This window comes from Salvia miltiorrhiza, chromosome 2 (genome assembly GCF_028751815.1).
Source record: "Salvia miltiorrhiza cultivar Shanhuang (shh) chromosome 2, IMPLAD_Smil_shh, whole genome shotgun sequence".
Lineage (NCBI taxonomy): Eukaryota > Viridiplantae > Streptophyta > Magnoliopsida > Lamiales > Lamiaceae > Salvia > Salvia miltiorrhiza.
In genome coordinates this window covers 28761314-28773674 of record NC_080388.1, presented here as the reverse complement: position 1 = coordinate 28773674, position 12361 = coordinate 28761314, and the positions used below count along the sequence as shown (strand labels likewise).

Genomic DNA, 12361 nt, shown 5'->3' with positions numbered 1-12361 from the left:
TATAGGCAATTAACCCTTAAAATTATTACCAAAAATAGAAACATGATAAGATCAATGAGACAACAAAAAAAAAAAAACATGACAAGATCAATGGGACGTAGGAAGTACAAAAATACTACAATGTAGAGAAAACAATAAATCCAACTAGATTCCTTTTAATTTTAAACCAAAATTTTAAAATAAATTTATTTTGTGTCAATATATGAAACTAGCCACTTTTTTTTAGTAAATTTAAAATTTAGCCTATAGGATAAAAACATAAAAATTTACCCAGTTTTTTTGCGAAAAGACTGAAATGCCCCTCCTTCAAAATTTGCAAATTCTCGCTCTCTTTTTGTACGCACGATCTCTCTCTCCCCATCTCTCTCTCTTTCTCTCTCTCTATTACCCTGGCTTCTGTTTCTGATTTATTGTTCGCCGCTCAAGAGCTGCATGATAACTTAATTTTGTTCGAGTTCGACTCTATTTTGTTGTCGGAGATCGCTAGTCTATGTGAATAGTGGTGGAAGGTGGGTTTATTAGGGAAAGAAACCCCAATTTCTCAATCATTGCCAGTTATTTTATCATGCTATTTGACTTCTAAGAAGAAAGTGGATGTCCACATGGTGTATAGCCTTCGAGAAGCTTTCTCGTTGTTTGATTTCGAGGACGAGAGTATCGAGGGCTTGAAAAATTTGTTGATTCGCTGCATAATTTCATATTTGTATTTGAAAACAGAGGATGTTAGGAAATTCATCGTTTTTCAGTTCGATCTTAGCATGCAACGCACAAAGGAATTGTGTGTGATGATAAAAATGCATATCCCATTCTAGCGAAAATCGGTCTTAGAGGTGCATGGTGAAATATTATTTAGAGGATGGAAGATGGTTGAGACTCTGGAGCTGCTTCGATGCGTATAGTGTTAATTGATTAATATTCTTGAATTCACAACCAGATTTATGAATTCACATCTTAATGCTCTTGAATTCACGATCAGATCTATGAATTCACAACTTAATGTTCTTGAATTCACAATTAGATCTATGAATTCACAACTAAAACTAGAATTTACAACCAACTCGATGAATTCACAACTGAATCGTTAGTGTTGGTTATGAATTCGAGTTTTAAAGCTCAAATTCACAACTTGTTGTTTTGGTTGTTAATTTGAATTTTAAAATTAGAATTCACAACTAATTTGATGAATTGACAACTGAATAGCTAGTGTTAGTTGTGAATTCGAGTTTTAAATCTCGAAATCACAACTAACTCTATTGCTAATTGTGAATTCAAGTAGTCGTGAATTTGAGTTTTAAAGTTTGAATTCATGACTAACAATATTTGTAGTTGTGAATTCACGTTTTAAAACTTGAATTCACGACTAACTATATTTTATAATTGTGAATTCACGCTTTAAAATTTGAATTCACGACTAACATTATTTTTAGTTGTGAATTCAAACTTTAAAACTTAAATTCACGACTACTTGAATTCACAACAAAAATGAATGTCGGTTGTGAATTCGACTGGGTGTGAAATGCGCGGATAATTTTTATATTTTTATATGTAAGGATAAAATACTAAGTGTGGTTAATTTTTAAATTATTTGTTTTAGTGGACAATTTTTAAATTTACTATTCTAACGTGGCTATTATCAAAATTCACTCATTTATTTTTTAAAGTTTTTAATTATATTATATTCATACATATTTTATCCAAATAACATTATTGTTCGGAAAAAAATGTTGATCAGACATCTTTACGCGTTGTTTACATTATAATATTTGACTTTCATATATTAGCTACTTAATTAAGACAAATATTTAGGAGAGACCGATCTTATACATGAGATCAGATTTATTCATGAGTAAAATTTTGAAGTAGCCAAAATGAAGCATAAAACACAATTTATGGCCACACATTGAAAAAACACAAATTTTGGCCATTTTTATAGCTTTGGGACGCTTTTGCCCTTAATTGGGCGGACTGGGTAGGGTCAGACACGCGGGTCGCGTGCCGGGTCGGGTTAGGCACTTATGGCACTATTAGTGCCATAAGTGCCAAGATGGCACTTATGGCACTAATAGTGCCATAAGTGCCATCGAAAATCCAAAATAAAACCAAGTAAAATAGTCATTTTGGCACTTATGGCACTATTAGTGTCATAAGTGCCAACGAAATTCAAAATAAAACTAAGTAAAATGGTCATCAGCACAAATACAGAAACAACAACATCATTTAAACCCTAAATGGAACATCTAAACCCTAAATGGATAATCTAAACCCTAAATGGAACATCTAAACCCCAAATGAATAATCTAAACCCTAAATGGAATATCTAAACCCTAGGGGGAAGTGTGCACTTATGGCACTTATGGCACTATTAGTGCCATAAGTGCCATCTTGGCACTTATGGCACTAATAGTGCCATAAGTGCCTAACCCGACCCGGCACGCGACCCGCGTGTCTGATCCTACCCAGTCCGCCTCATTAAGGGCAAAAGCGTCCAAATCAATAAAAATGGCCAAAATTTGTGTTTTTTCAAATGGTGGACAAAATTTGATTTTCATTCTTCATTATGGCCATTTGGGTGGATTGTTTCTTTATTCATTTCTTTTGACTCGTTTATTTTGACCTGAATTTTCTTCTGATTTCTCCTGCACAGTCTTATGTATGAGATCGGATTTATTCGATTTTTTACTATTTAATTAAGACAAATACTTAGAGAATATATGAGATCGAATTTATTCAGTTTTTGACCATTTAATACACAGTATTTTAAACAAATTAAGTTGATTAATTAATTTAAATATAAAAATTCTTTAAACAGATGAATGACATATATATATATATATATATATATATGTGTGTGTGTGTGTGTGTGTAATATCTTAATGTAATTAGTAATTAAATTAATCCTTATTAATAGTGATATTGATAATGTTTTGATGGGAGATTTTTGGGCAATTTTTTTTTTCTCCGTCCACGAAAAGTATGACACTTTTGTCATTTTTTATATCCACCAAAAATATGACACTTTCCTTTTTAGAACATAACCTCACATCTTTTCCTTAACTTTATCCTTACAAATTTGCCTCAAAAAACTTTTATCCTTACAAATATTTCTTATTTACAAAAAGTGTCTATTATTAATATTTTAAAGGGTTAAATGCATGTAATATCATGAACTTAGGCCGAATTCCAAATTTAGCACGACTTTAAAAAGTTCCAATTAATATGGCTACCTTTGCTCCGTGTTCAATTTTAGCACCGATTTGTTTTCCGGCAGAACCACGTGGCAATGACGTGTCTTCCGGCAGACACGTCATAATTTTGTACTCAAGAGAGAGAGAGAGAGAGAGAGAGAGAAAGGGCTGAGGGTGGCGGCGGCGTTCAGTGAGGAAGAAGAGAAGTTGCCGGAATCGCGAAAGGGGAGTCGCTGTTCGGAATTGGAGCCAGCGAGGTAAGGGTTTTCAGTGAGGAAGAAGGGGAGTCGCCGGAATCGCGTCGCGACCGGAAATTTTGGAATTGGGGGTAGGGTTTGCAGAGCAGAGGGCGGCGGCGGCGTTCAGTGAGGAAGAAGAGAAGTCGCCGGAATCGCGTCTGCGAGCAGAGGCGGCGGCGCTCGTCGCCGTTGAAAGAGGAGGAGGTGAGAGGCGTCACGGTGGAGAAGGCGGAGCGGTGGAAGATGTGGGGGTCGAGGCAGCGGGAGAGAGTTTGGCTCGCCGACCGGAAGCTTGTGCCGGCAAGCCATGTCAATGACACGTAGGATCGAAGCATGTGCCGGCAAGCCACGTCAAATTAATGTGTTAAAATTGAACACGGAGCAAATGTAGCCATATTAATTGGAACTTTTTAAAGTCGTGCTAAATTTGGAATTCGGCCTAAGTTCATGATATTACATGCATTTAACCCTATTTTAAACAAATAGTTTTTTTTTTTTTTTTTTTTTTTGAGAATTACAAAAAGTATCTATACTATCTGCACACAGGCGTGAGCCGAGTGACTACTATCCACATAAAAATAGGAGACCTCTCACAAAGAAGGGTATTTGGATGCTTCAACTTTGTCACTTGAGCTAAGCCTCATTGGCAATTGAATTAATTTTTTACATATAAAGACATAGAGATTCGGCCATCAACAAACTATTTTTCGGTTATTACACATTTCTTAGTAGAAATAAAATGACCCCAGCTTTCCAATATGAATATACTATTGTTAGTTCCACATCACTTGTATGCATTCACCACAATGGCTTTTCTGCTTTTGCACACGAAACTACCAAGAAACCCAAGTTGCTTCATTTAGAGTAGAAGAGTCTGGTTTCTGCTATGTAGTCTACTTACTCACATCACCATTGTAACTGGGAACAGCCTATCCAACAGTGTGTACAACCCGCCACCAAGGAGGAGGGCGCCACTGAAACATATATATTACAACAGAATTAGAAAATAACAACGGTGAGGTGATGGGGAAAACAGCCTTTTCAATTGACATACCTCATAGGGTTGATCCATGCTGAGAACTTGCGGAATGAAAGCAGGCTCTGCAGGTACATATGCATTAGCACTGCTTTATGACTTAAACAGATACACTAGTAGACTTTTTAGAGGACCAAACTACATAAAAGCCCTTCAGGCTGGGGAGAACACTAGCAAGTGCATCTTGTGGGAGAATTTTCTTACTGTTGACACCTTTTTCAGCGGAAAATCGCTAATATGTAATTGTTCATCATAAGGAAAAGCATTCGTTTAGATACTGTAAGCACCAGCGAATTAGTACCTGCAATACTCCAGCAAAGGAAGCAGCAAGAAGAAGAGGAGCAACATAGCCAGTTGTGTATGTCAGTAGTAGACTACCTCCAACCACTGGATCCTGCAATTGAAAATGGTATAGATCATTTTTTTTCTTGTCAATTTGTAAACCTATTTGCACAGGTAAATAAGAGGGTGCTTAACAATGTCGTTTTAAGGAGTTTTTCAAATTTATAAGATGCATTTTAAAGCGTATAAGATGTCAGGTCTATATTAAAAGTTAATGGAGTGTTTGGATGATTAAAGTTATAGGATGAAGGTAATTACAAAGTTGTAATCATAAGAATAAAATGTATTGGGAATTTTCCAAAATGAGATCTTTATTCCAAGAAATGTAGGGGGGAGCAAGTAAAATCGTTATCAAGATGGTTGCCAAACACTTAGAATGAGCATATAAGATCTAAAGCATCTTTAGAATTGTCTTGAAGAGTTTATAAGCTTTGCCAAACACCCTTTTAATCTTTTTTGTCCTTACCAGCTACCCATTTAATTGTTTAGTGCAAGGGAAAAAGTAAACGAGGCTACTACACATAATATTGACTACGACATTAAGATTGACTACATCCACACATGGGAGAGGGTAGGCTTAAGCGAACATAACAATTTCTAAAAGAACAATTAAGACCGTAAGAGAGAAGGTATTACCCTGGTCGAGGCGACATACCCAAGCAACGTAGCAAGCACTGGAGTACTGCAGGGTGATGCAGCTAATGCAAATGTAAGTCCAGCCAAGTACGCCTGGACACCTGATTAATCATATGAACAACTAGGTTAGTGTTTTTATTTTTTAGCTTTTATTATTATTATTAGTATTTTTTTTTTTGGGGGGGGGGGGGGTATCTTATGGATAAATGGCTATAGGAACAAAGAGATTATTACTTGAAGGAAAATTAGCAGCAGCTGCACGAGGATCAAAGTTGTTGAAAAAAGAAGGAAGCTGTAATTCAAATACCTGCACCACCACCAACGGGATAACATGTTATGTACAAGAAATAGTAGGCTAGAACTCAAAGAAAGCACCTCTCCTGCGGACACCCAGTGTGTTGGTGGGGGTTATCATCTTGCAAGTACATGATAGTTTGATCAAGTTGTACCAAGAAACTGGACAACATTAAGAAAATTCACTATGAACCGCAGATATTCAGTTGATGGTATTCAGCTATCACCTATTTGGGACAGTTGAAGGGAACTCTTGCTACTTTAAAATCTGAACATAACTCACCTTCAGTAAGAATGACCAACATATTAACTACTCAACAGTTCTACAATGCTATAGAATAATTACTGGTCCTCAGCAACTCAAAGAAAGGGGAAGGGGCTGGAGTTAGACTGAATTGGAGCAGAAAATGTCAAGAGTAGAAAGAAGAGATTTGGAAAGGAAAAATAAAATTAACAAAGGGCCAAACTCTGTAGCAGCACAAAACCTTTAGACAGGCAGCCTGTAAATTATGAAGACATCAACTAGGTTGGCATGGACATTATCTAATGTCCAGGAACAATTGACTTCAACCACTTCAATCATCTAAGTAGAAGTGAATTCATGCCTACCTATATATGTTTGTATTGTCACGCATATCTTATTAGAGCATCACTACAAGGACTTTTTGCATGCACGTTTGAGCACTGATTAACTAAAAAGACACAAAATTTTCCTGGTAAAATTGACAAAGGTAACGGGCAGAAATATGGAAACCACCTCCAAGAGATTTAAACCCATGATGATAGCCAAAGAAGAAGCAGCCACAGGCAGACCCTGCCCAATTTGGCCATACGCCTTTCCTGCAAATGAGGCTGCTACACCCAGTAGGGCCAACGTTGTTGCCAATCCCATGGCAAATGAGACGGAATTCCCAATAACCTGTCCAACATAAAACTCAAGAATATGAATGAGTTTGGCACCGCTACTGTAACAGTAGTCACACACTGTCCTGACCATATTTCTTGGCAGATTGTTTTAAACCCATCTTTTGACGATTGACAAGGTCTAAGCAAATATAAGAAAATACTAAATGGGCAACTTCCAGAAAGAAAGAAAGAAGGACAGACAGATAGATAGAAAGATAGAAAAGGAAAAAGTAAAAACAATTGTGACTGTATATGCTCGATAAGTCTTTTACCTCTGTTTTACTCTTTCCAGAGCCAAATGCCCCTAATATAAACCAACAAACAAAAAACTTAGACACAAAGAAGGCTATCTTTCCAAAATATGAAAATCTGGCAGCCCAGTTACTGACCTATATAACCAAGGGTAAGGGGCAACACACTCAGTGTGCATGGAGAAAGGCTAGTTACAAGCCCAGCACCAAAAATGACTACCAAACTGCAGAGACATATATGTGAGAATGACATGATATTTATTCATGAAAGAGCTTCCAAGATATAAGCTCAATGAAGAATATACTTGAGAGGAGACAAACCTAGTAAAACTGAAGGATGTCAACTGGTCCTGCACTGCTGCATTAGCATCTTGACTAGCTGAAAATAGGAGGCCAGAAAGCCAATCTCCAGAGCTCCCATCAGCAAGAGTATATATGGAATCAGGTATTTCCTGAAAACAATAGGTAATATAACATGCATTAGCAATTAAATGCATGGTGTATCAAGTAATGTTTAGGAAGATACACATGCATCCTAGCATAGAAGTCATTCCAATAAATATTAAGTGAAGATGCAATGATAATAGGGCATGTCAACGGGCAAAAAGAGAAGAAGAATAAAAAAAAAGAGGGAAAAGGATAAAGAAAAATCCATTTAGGACAAAACAAATAAACCACACACAATCCCTACAGCTGCTTATCACACACAAAGACACCCAATTTTGAAACAAGAATATCCTGTAAGGTTCCCATAAAATTTCACACATAACTATGAATGAGAAATCACTTGATCAGCCATATGTAAGAGAGAACATAACAACTCAAAACCAACAACAGGACAAGCATGACATTTCTTAATTTAAACACAACTTGCAAAGTGTAGTTCACTTTCATATCTACATGATGAGAATCACAAAATGATTGGGAAATAGTAAAATTGCCATCACAGAATCAGAAGATAGATACTTCAACCAGAAAGTGGATTAGCATCGGCTTAGAAATAGTTATACGAAATACAATATGAGTATATAACCAGGACCTAATACATCTCAACCACAAATAGGTACATAACATACAGCAATTAGTCGAAAATGGAACTACTTTCCCGAGAAAGAAATAAGTGAGCTCTAACCGCGATAGTTTCTATAGTTGAAGCACTTGCTAAAGGCGTTGCAATGAAAGCTGCAGCTGAAAATTACAAAGTAAAACGACTTAACATTGTAATATACAGCACAAGCAGCAAAAATTACAAAAATAGTAGCATTTCATGAAATATATAGCAACCGAAAAAAAAATAAGTCCATCAGAAACTCGTCTAAAATGGATAAGTATCCAATTATATCAATATGAATCGCGGCAGATCAATGAACAAACAACAGAAAGAAAAAATAATAAAATGTGCAATACCTGCAAATGAATTTATGAGGGCACTAGTAAAATCAATACTGGTAGTCTTGGACAATGAAATGCTACTAACAATTTCTCCATTATCATGGCGACGCTTCAGGTTTAAGGACTGCTGCTTATCATGAATATCTATCAGCACAAGAAAAATTGGAAATGTTGAAGAATTATGAGTTAACAGAAATGTAGCAAAAATCAAGGAAAAGGAGGGCGAACATTTAGCTGGACATTAAACCAACCATGACAATTGATGGGTAGACGATTGAAACTCGAAACTGGTATGAAGCGAGAGCAGCTGGAGTTGCTGCCAAAGCTGCTTAGTAAGGCCAACTTCATTTGAATCTCTTGAGAGAGAGAGAGAGAGAGAGAGATTTCTATTGAGAAACTGAAAGTCAGAGGTGTTGATTTCTCGTTGGATTTTTGCTACTCATTGAAGCGTCTTGTTAATTAATCACGCCACATACGCTTTCACGGTGACGTGGCTGTCAAATTATCACATTCACAAACACAATTAATTCAAAAACAACAAAAACAAAATCCTCAATTTTTACGGGACCAACATGGCGAGAAGAAGAAGGAGGAGAGGTGGGAGGTTGGCCGGCGATTAACTTTTAACTAGTAGGCCCACCCGCGCCATGCGCAGACGTGCCATTTAAAACTCTATAAATTATAATTATAACAATCAAAACATATTTTATAAATAATAATAAAATAAATACAAAATAATATTATATTTAACTATGAAAAATTAATATATATTTAGGTCTTATATTTATATATATTCTATATTTATATAACTTCGGAATTCTTAATACTTTATGGGCAATATTTACTATAAGCATTTTCATCATGCATATAATATACTTGAGCGCTAGTTTTATTTTTTGTACTTTTTATTTTCGAAAGTATCATTTTTAATTTTACACTTATTTGATGAAAACTTTTGTTTAGTTACTTTCCAAAACACATTACTTAACTACGTCTTGCTCACATCACAATATGCATACATAATGATATTTGAGTTCATAATAAAATTATTTTTTGTAGAGTTAGCCCATTACTTAACTACGTCTTTTTTAAACTGGTGAAGCATGGATAAATGGAGATGGATTTTATCGGAGAATTACTAAGAAATCGTGGACTATACCTAGTTTTGGTCGGAGAAGACAAAAGAGAGTAATCGGAATTTGAGAGCACGAGAGTAAAATTGCTGCTTGATAATAAAAGATAGCGTAACTGTACAATGTGTGCATGCGCGAGTATTTATAGAAATACAAGCTAAGGGTAAGAAAGTAATTTCGCTCCCCGAACATGCTCCCCGCATGGACGGGGGCAAAATAGAAAATTCCTATTTAAGAACATGCACTCCGCGTGGTCAGGGGCAAAAGGGTAGATTCACTGGTGAGGCGGACGATCCCTCTGGCGCGAGCCTTTCCTCTGGCAAGGACCTTTCCTTTGGTAAGTATTACTCCTCTGGCGGATATGATTCCTCTGACGAGTATGATTCCTCTGGCGAATATGATTCCTCTGGCGAATATGATTCCTCTGGCGAAAACCATCTCGCTGCATTCCGCGATTCCCTTGGTAAAGTCATTCCTCTGTTTTGCATATATTGCTCCTCATCAACTACTCCCCCCTCTGGTCTGACTAGTTTGCTCTGGAACGGTGCAACTAGTCAGAGTACTCGCCCGCGTGGGTGACGTCAGCAGCATTAAATGCCCGCCCTTCCTGCAGTGTTTTTTCGTATTCCGAGGTTACCTTTTTCAGCCCTCGCGTCCTTTCGCCTCCCCGCAGAAATCCTCGACCGTCGATTGCTTTTCTAGGGCCACGTGTCGTCCATCCTGTATGGTGATAGTTGCCCGCGTACGTTACTTAGTCAGTTTTGAATTTTTATCCCTTCATCTTCTTCATTCTGTTTCCACACTTATTCGTTTTTTCTCTCAATTCCGGTGATTTCCTTCTTACTGTTTCAGCGATTTTCCTGCAACCTTACCGTTCCAGTCCCTTCCGTCGACCTTAACGAACTCCCGACTTTAGGTAACTCGCGTGCTCCCTTTCCTGGTACTTGTAATTAGTTGTGGCGTAGTTGTATAATTGTTGGTGCTCTGACTGAGCGTGTTAGAAACACTAGATTTAAAGATTCTGGCAATGGCTTCCACTTCCGCTTCCCAAGGTTCTTCGTCTTCTTCCTCCCAGTCCCAGGATCTTATAAACCTTCCTAAACCTTCTAAAAGAACTAAGAAAGCACCCCAGCCTCCTAAGCCTATCCCCGAATCCCGCCTTGGTGTCGCGGCGATGGAGAAGATGAGGGAAAAATGTCTTCGTCCACCGGACTTAAGATTTGAACCCTTTTCCAAGGCCTCTCCCCCCCCAGAGAGACTGCGTGATCATAAAACAGTGGTCATTTGGAAAGCCCAGATAGACGCCGGCCTGAGGCTTCCTCCCCCTTCTCTCTTGGTTGCAGTCTGCAATCATTATCGCATTCTCTTTTTTCAAGTCACCCCCTCCGCCATCCGGAGGTTATATTCCTTCCACATTCTATGCCGAGCCCACGGTGTTGGAGACACCGCCAAATTATTTTTTCAGACCCAGTCTCTTCGTATGCAGGGCAGCCCCCTATATAGCTTTGCTGGTTTGAAGAAATATCCCACCACCTTCCTTTCTTCTCTGAATTCTTTTGACAAAGATTTTTTATTTCATTATTGTTACGTGCGCACCCTCATCGATTCCTGGCGCGATTACGACGCTCTGGAGCTGGAATGGCACAGCCCTCGGACCACTTATAAACCAGCCTCTCAGGATGCCCCTTCTGAATTTGACCTAGGGGTCATAACCCGTCTTAATGCCATGAACAACGCCCAACCCTTATCCTGTAGATACCTTGCCGAAAACAATTCGGCTTTGGCGGCCAATGGCCTATTTCCCCTGTATCCAGAGGCATCAATAGGTAAAAATATGTGTTAGAAAATATATTGACTTTTGTTACCCTGATTCTAACAGTGTGGGACTTTTTATTTGCAGGCATGGCTTGGCGGGCAAAGTGCGGGCTCGATCTGGCTGCCACTGCTTCTCCCTCTCGCAGCGGGGAGCGTGGCTCGGGAGGTTCCAACTCCCGTACAGGCCCTTCAGAACAACCAACCGGGGCTGAGGCGGACACCTCTCACCCGGTGTCAGAGATCCCTGAGATGGTCGCCCCTCCTCAGGGCTTTCGCCCTGGTAAGGGGAAGGATATGAGCGTCTTGCTCACATTCAGCCCGGAAGCTTAGGAGGTTGATGACGGTGGCCTTATCCATAGGCGCAGACGTTCCGGCGCCGGGGAGGGATCCGGTGCTGGTGGAGAGGATGTCCTTGTTGTGGACATTACTGATGAAGTCCCCTCTCCCAACTCAGCCCAAGATATTGCCACTCCCGGGTTCACGAAAAAGAGGAAGAGGGGCCTGATCTCCTTGGGCGAGAAAGAAAAGCAAGAGAGCCTAAAGAAGGCCAGCACGACTGTGGATCCAGCAAGGAAGTCTGCTGGTGACGCGGGAGCTCTCTCCTCTGCTGCAAAAAATGGCAAAGGCAAAGTTTCGGCCCCTCCCGCCAAGGAGTCTAAGGTGGCTGTTCCTGGTCCGATCGCCCGTCTGTCGGGGCAAGATTTTGTCAAGGCCCTATCTTCCCGCATTCACCCCAAGGACAAGGAGGTGACAGAGAAATTGAAACGAGAGGTTCTGACCAGCCAGCTTGGCCAGTTGGCTCTTCAGGTACCCTACATTTTGTATTTGTATTTAAAGATTGAGTTACTAACCTCTTGATTTTTCTGGCGGAAGCCATTTCTCTGAGGAAAGCCATTCTTTTGACAAAAGTTATTTCTTTATGCTGACATTACCCACTTTATTTCTTTGCAGATGGAGTCCCGAATCTGGGCGTCCATTCAATGCATTAATAGTTATGATGCACTGGAGAAGGAGCAGGAGGAGGTAGCCAAGCGTGACGACGACGTTGCTGGCGTAGTGGAGCGTCTCAGCAAAGCTGAGGCGGAAGCTGCGGTTTTTCAGGCTCGCGTCGCTGAGCTAGAAGTGGAGAAGG

The 12361-nt window shown here is 39.2% G+C and overlaps 1 protein-coding gene across 1 annotated transcript; it reads right to left on the bottom strand.

Annotated features, from left to right (window-relative positions):
• Window positions 1-4029: 4029 nt before the first annotated feature.
• LOC131013213 (cytochrome c-type biogenesis ccda-like chloroplastic protein) lies at window positions 4030-8825 on the bottom strand. The gene is made up of 12 exons (XM_057941282.1): window positions 8533-8825; window positions 8297-8425; window positions 8022-8077; window positions 7211-7341; window positions 7028-7113; window positions 6911-6942; window positions 6490-6651; window positions 5673-5745; window positions 5439-5539; window positions 4762-4854; window positions 4479-4525; window positions 4030-4398 (listed from the first exon to the last, which is right to left on the bottom strand). The coding sequence occupies exons 1-12, from the start codon at window positions 8627-8629 to the stop codon at window positions 4326-4328; spliced, it is 1080 nt and encodes a 359-aa protein (XP_057797265.1). The 5' UTR covers window positions 8630-8825; the 3' UTR covers window positions 4030-4325.
• Window positions 8826-12361: the final 3536 nt, after the last annotated feature.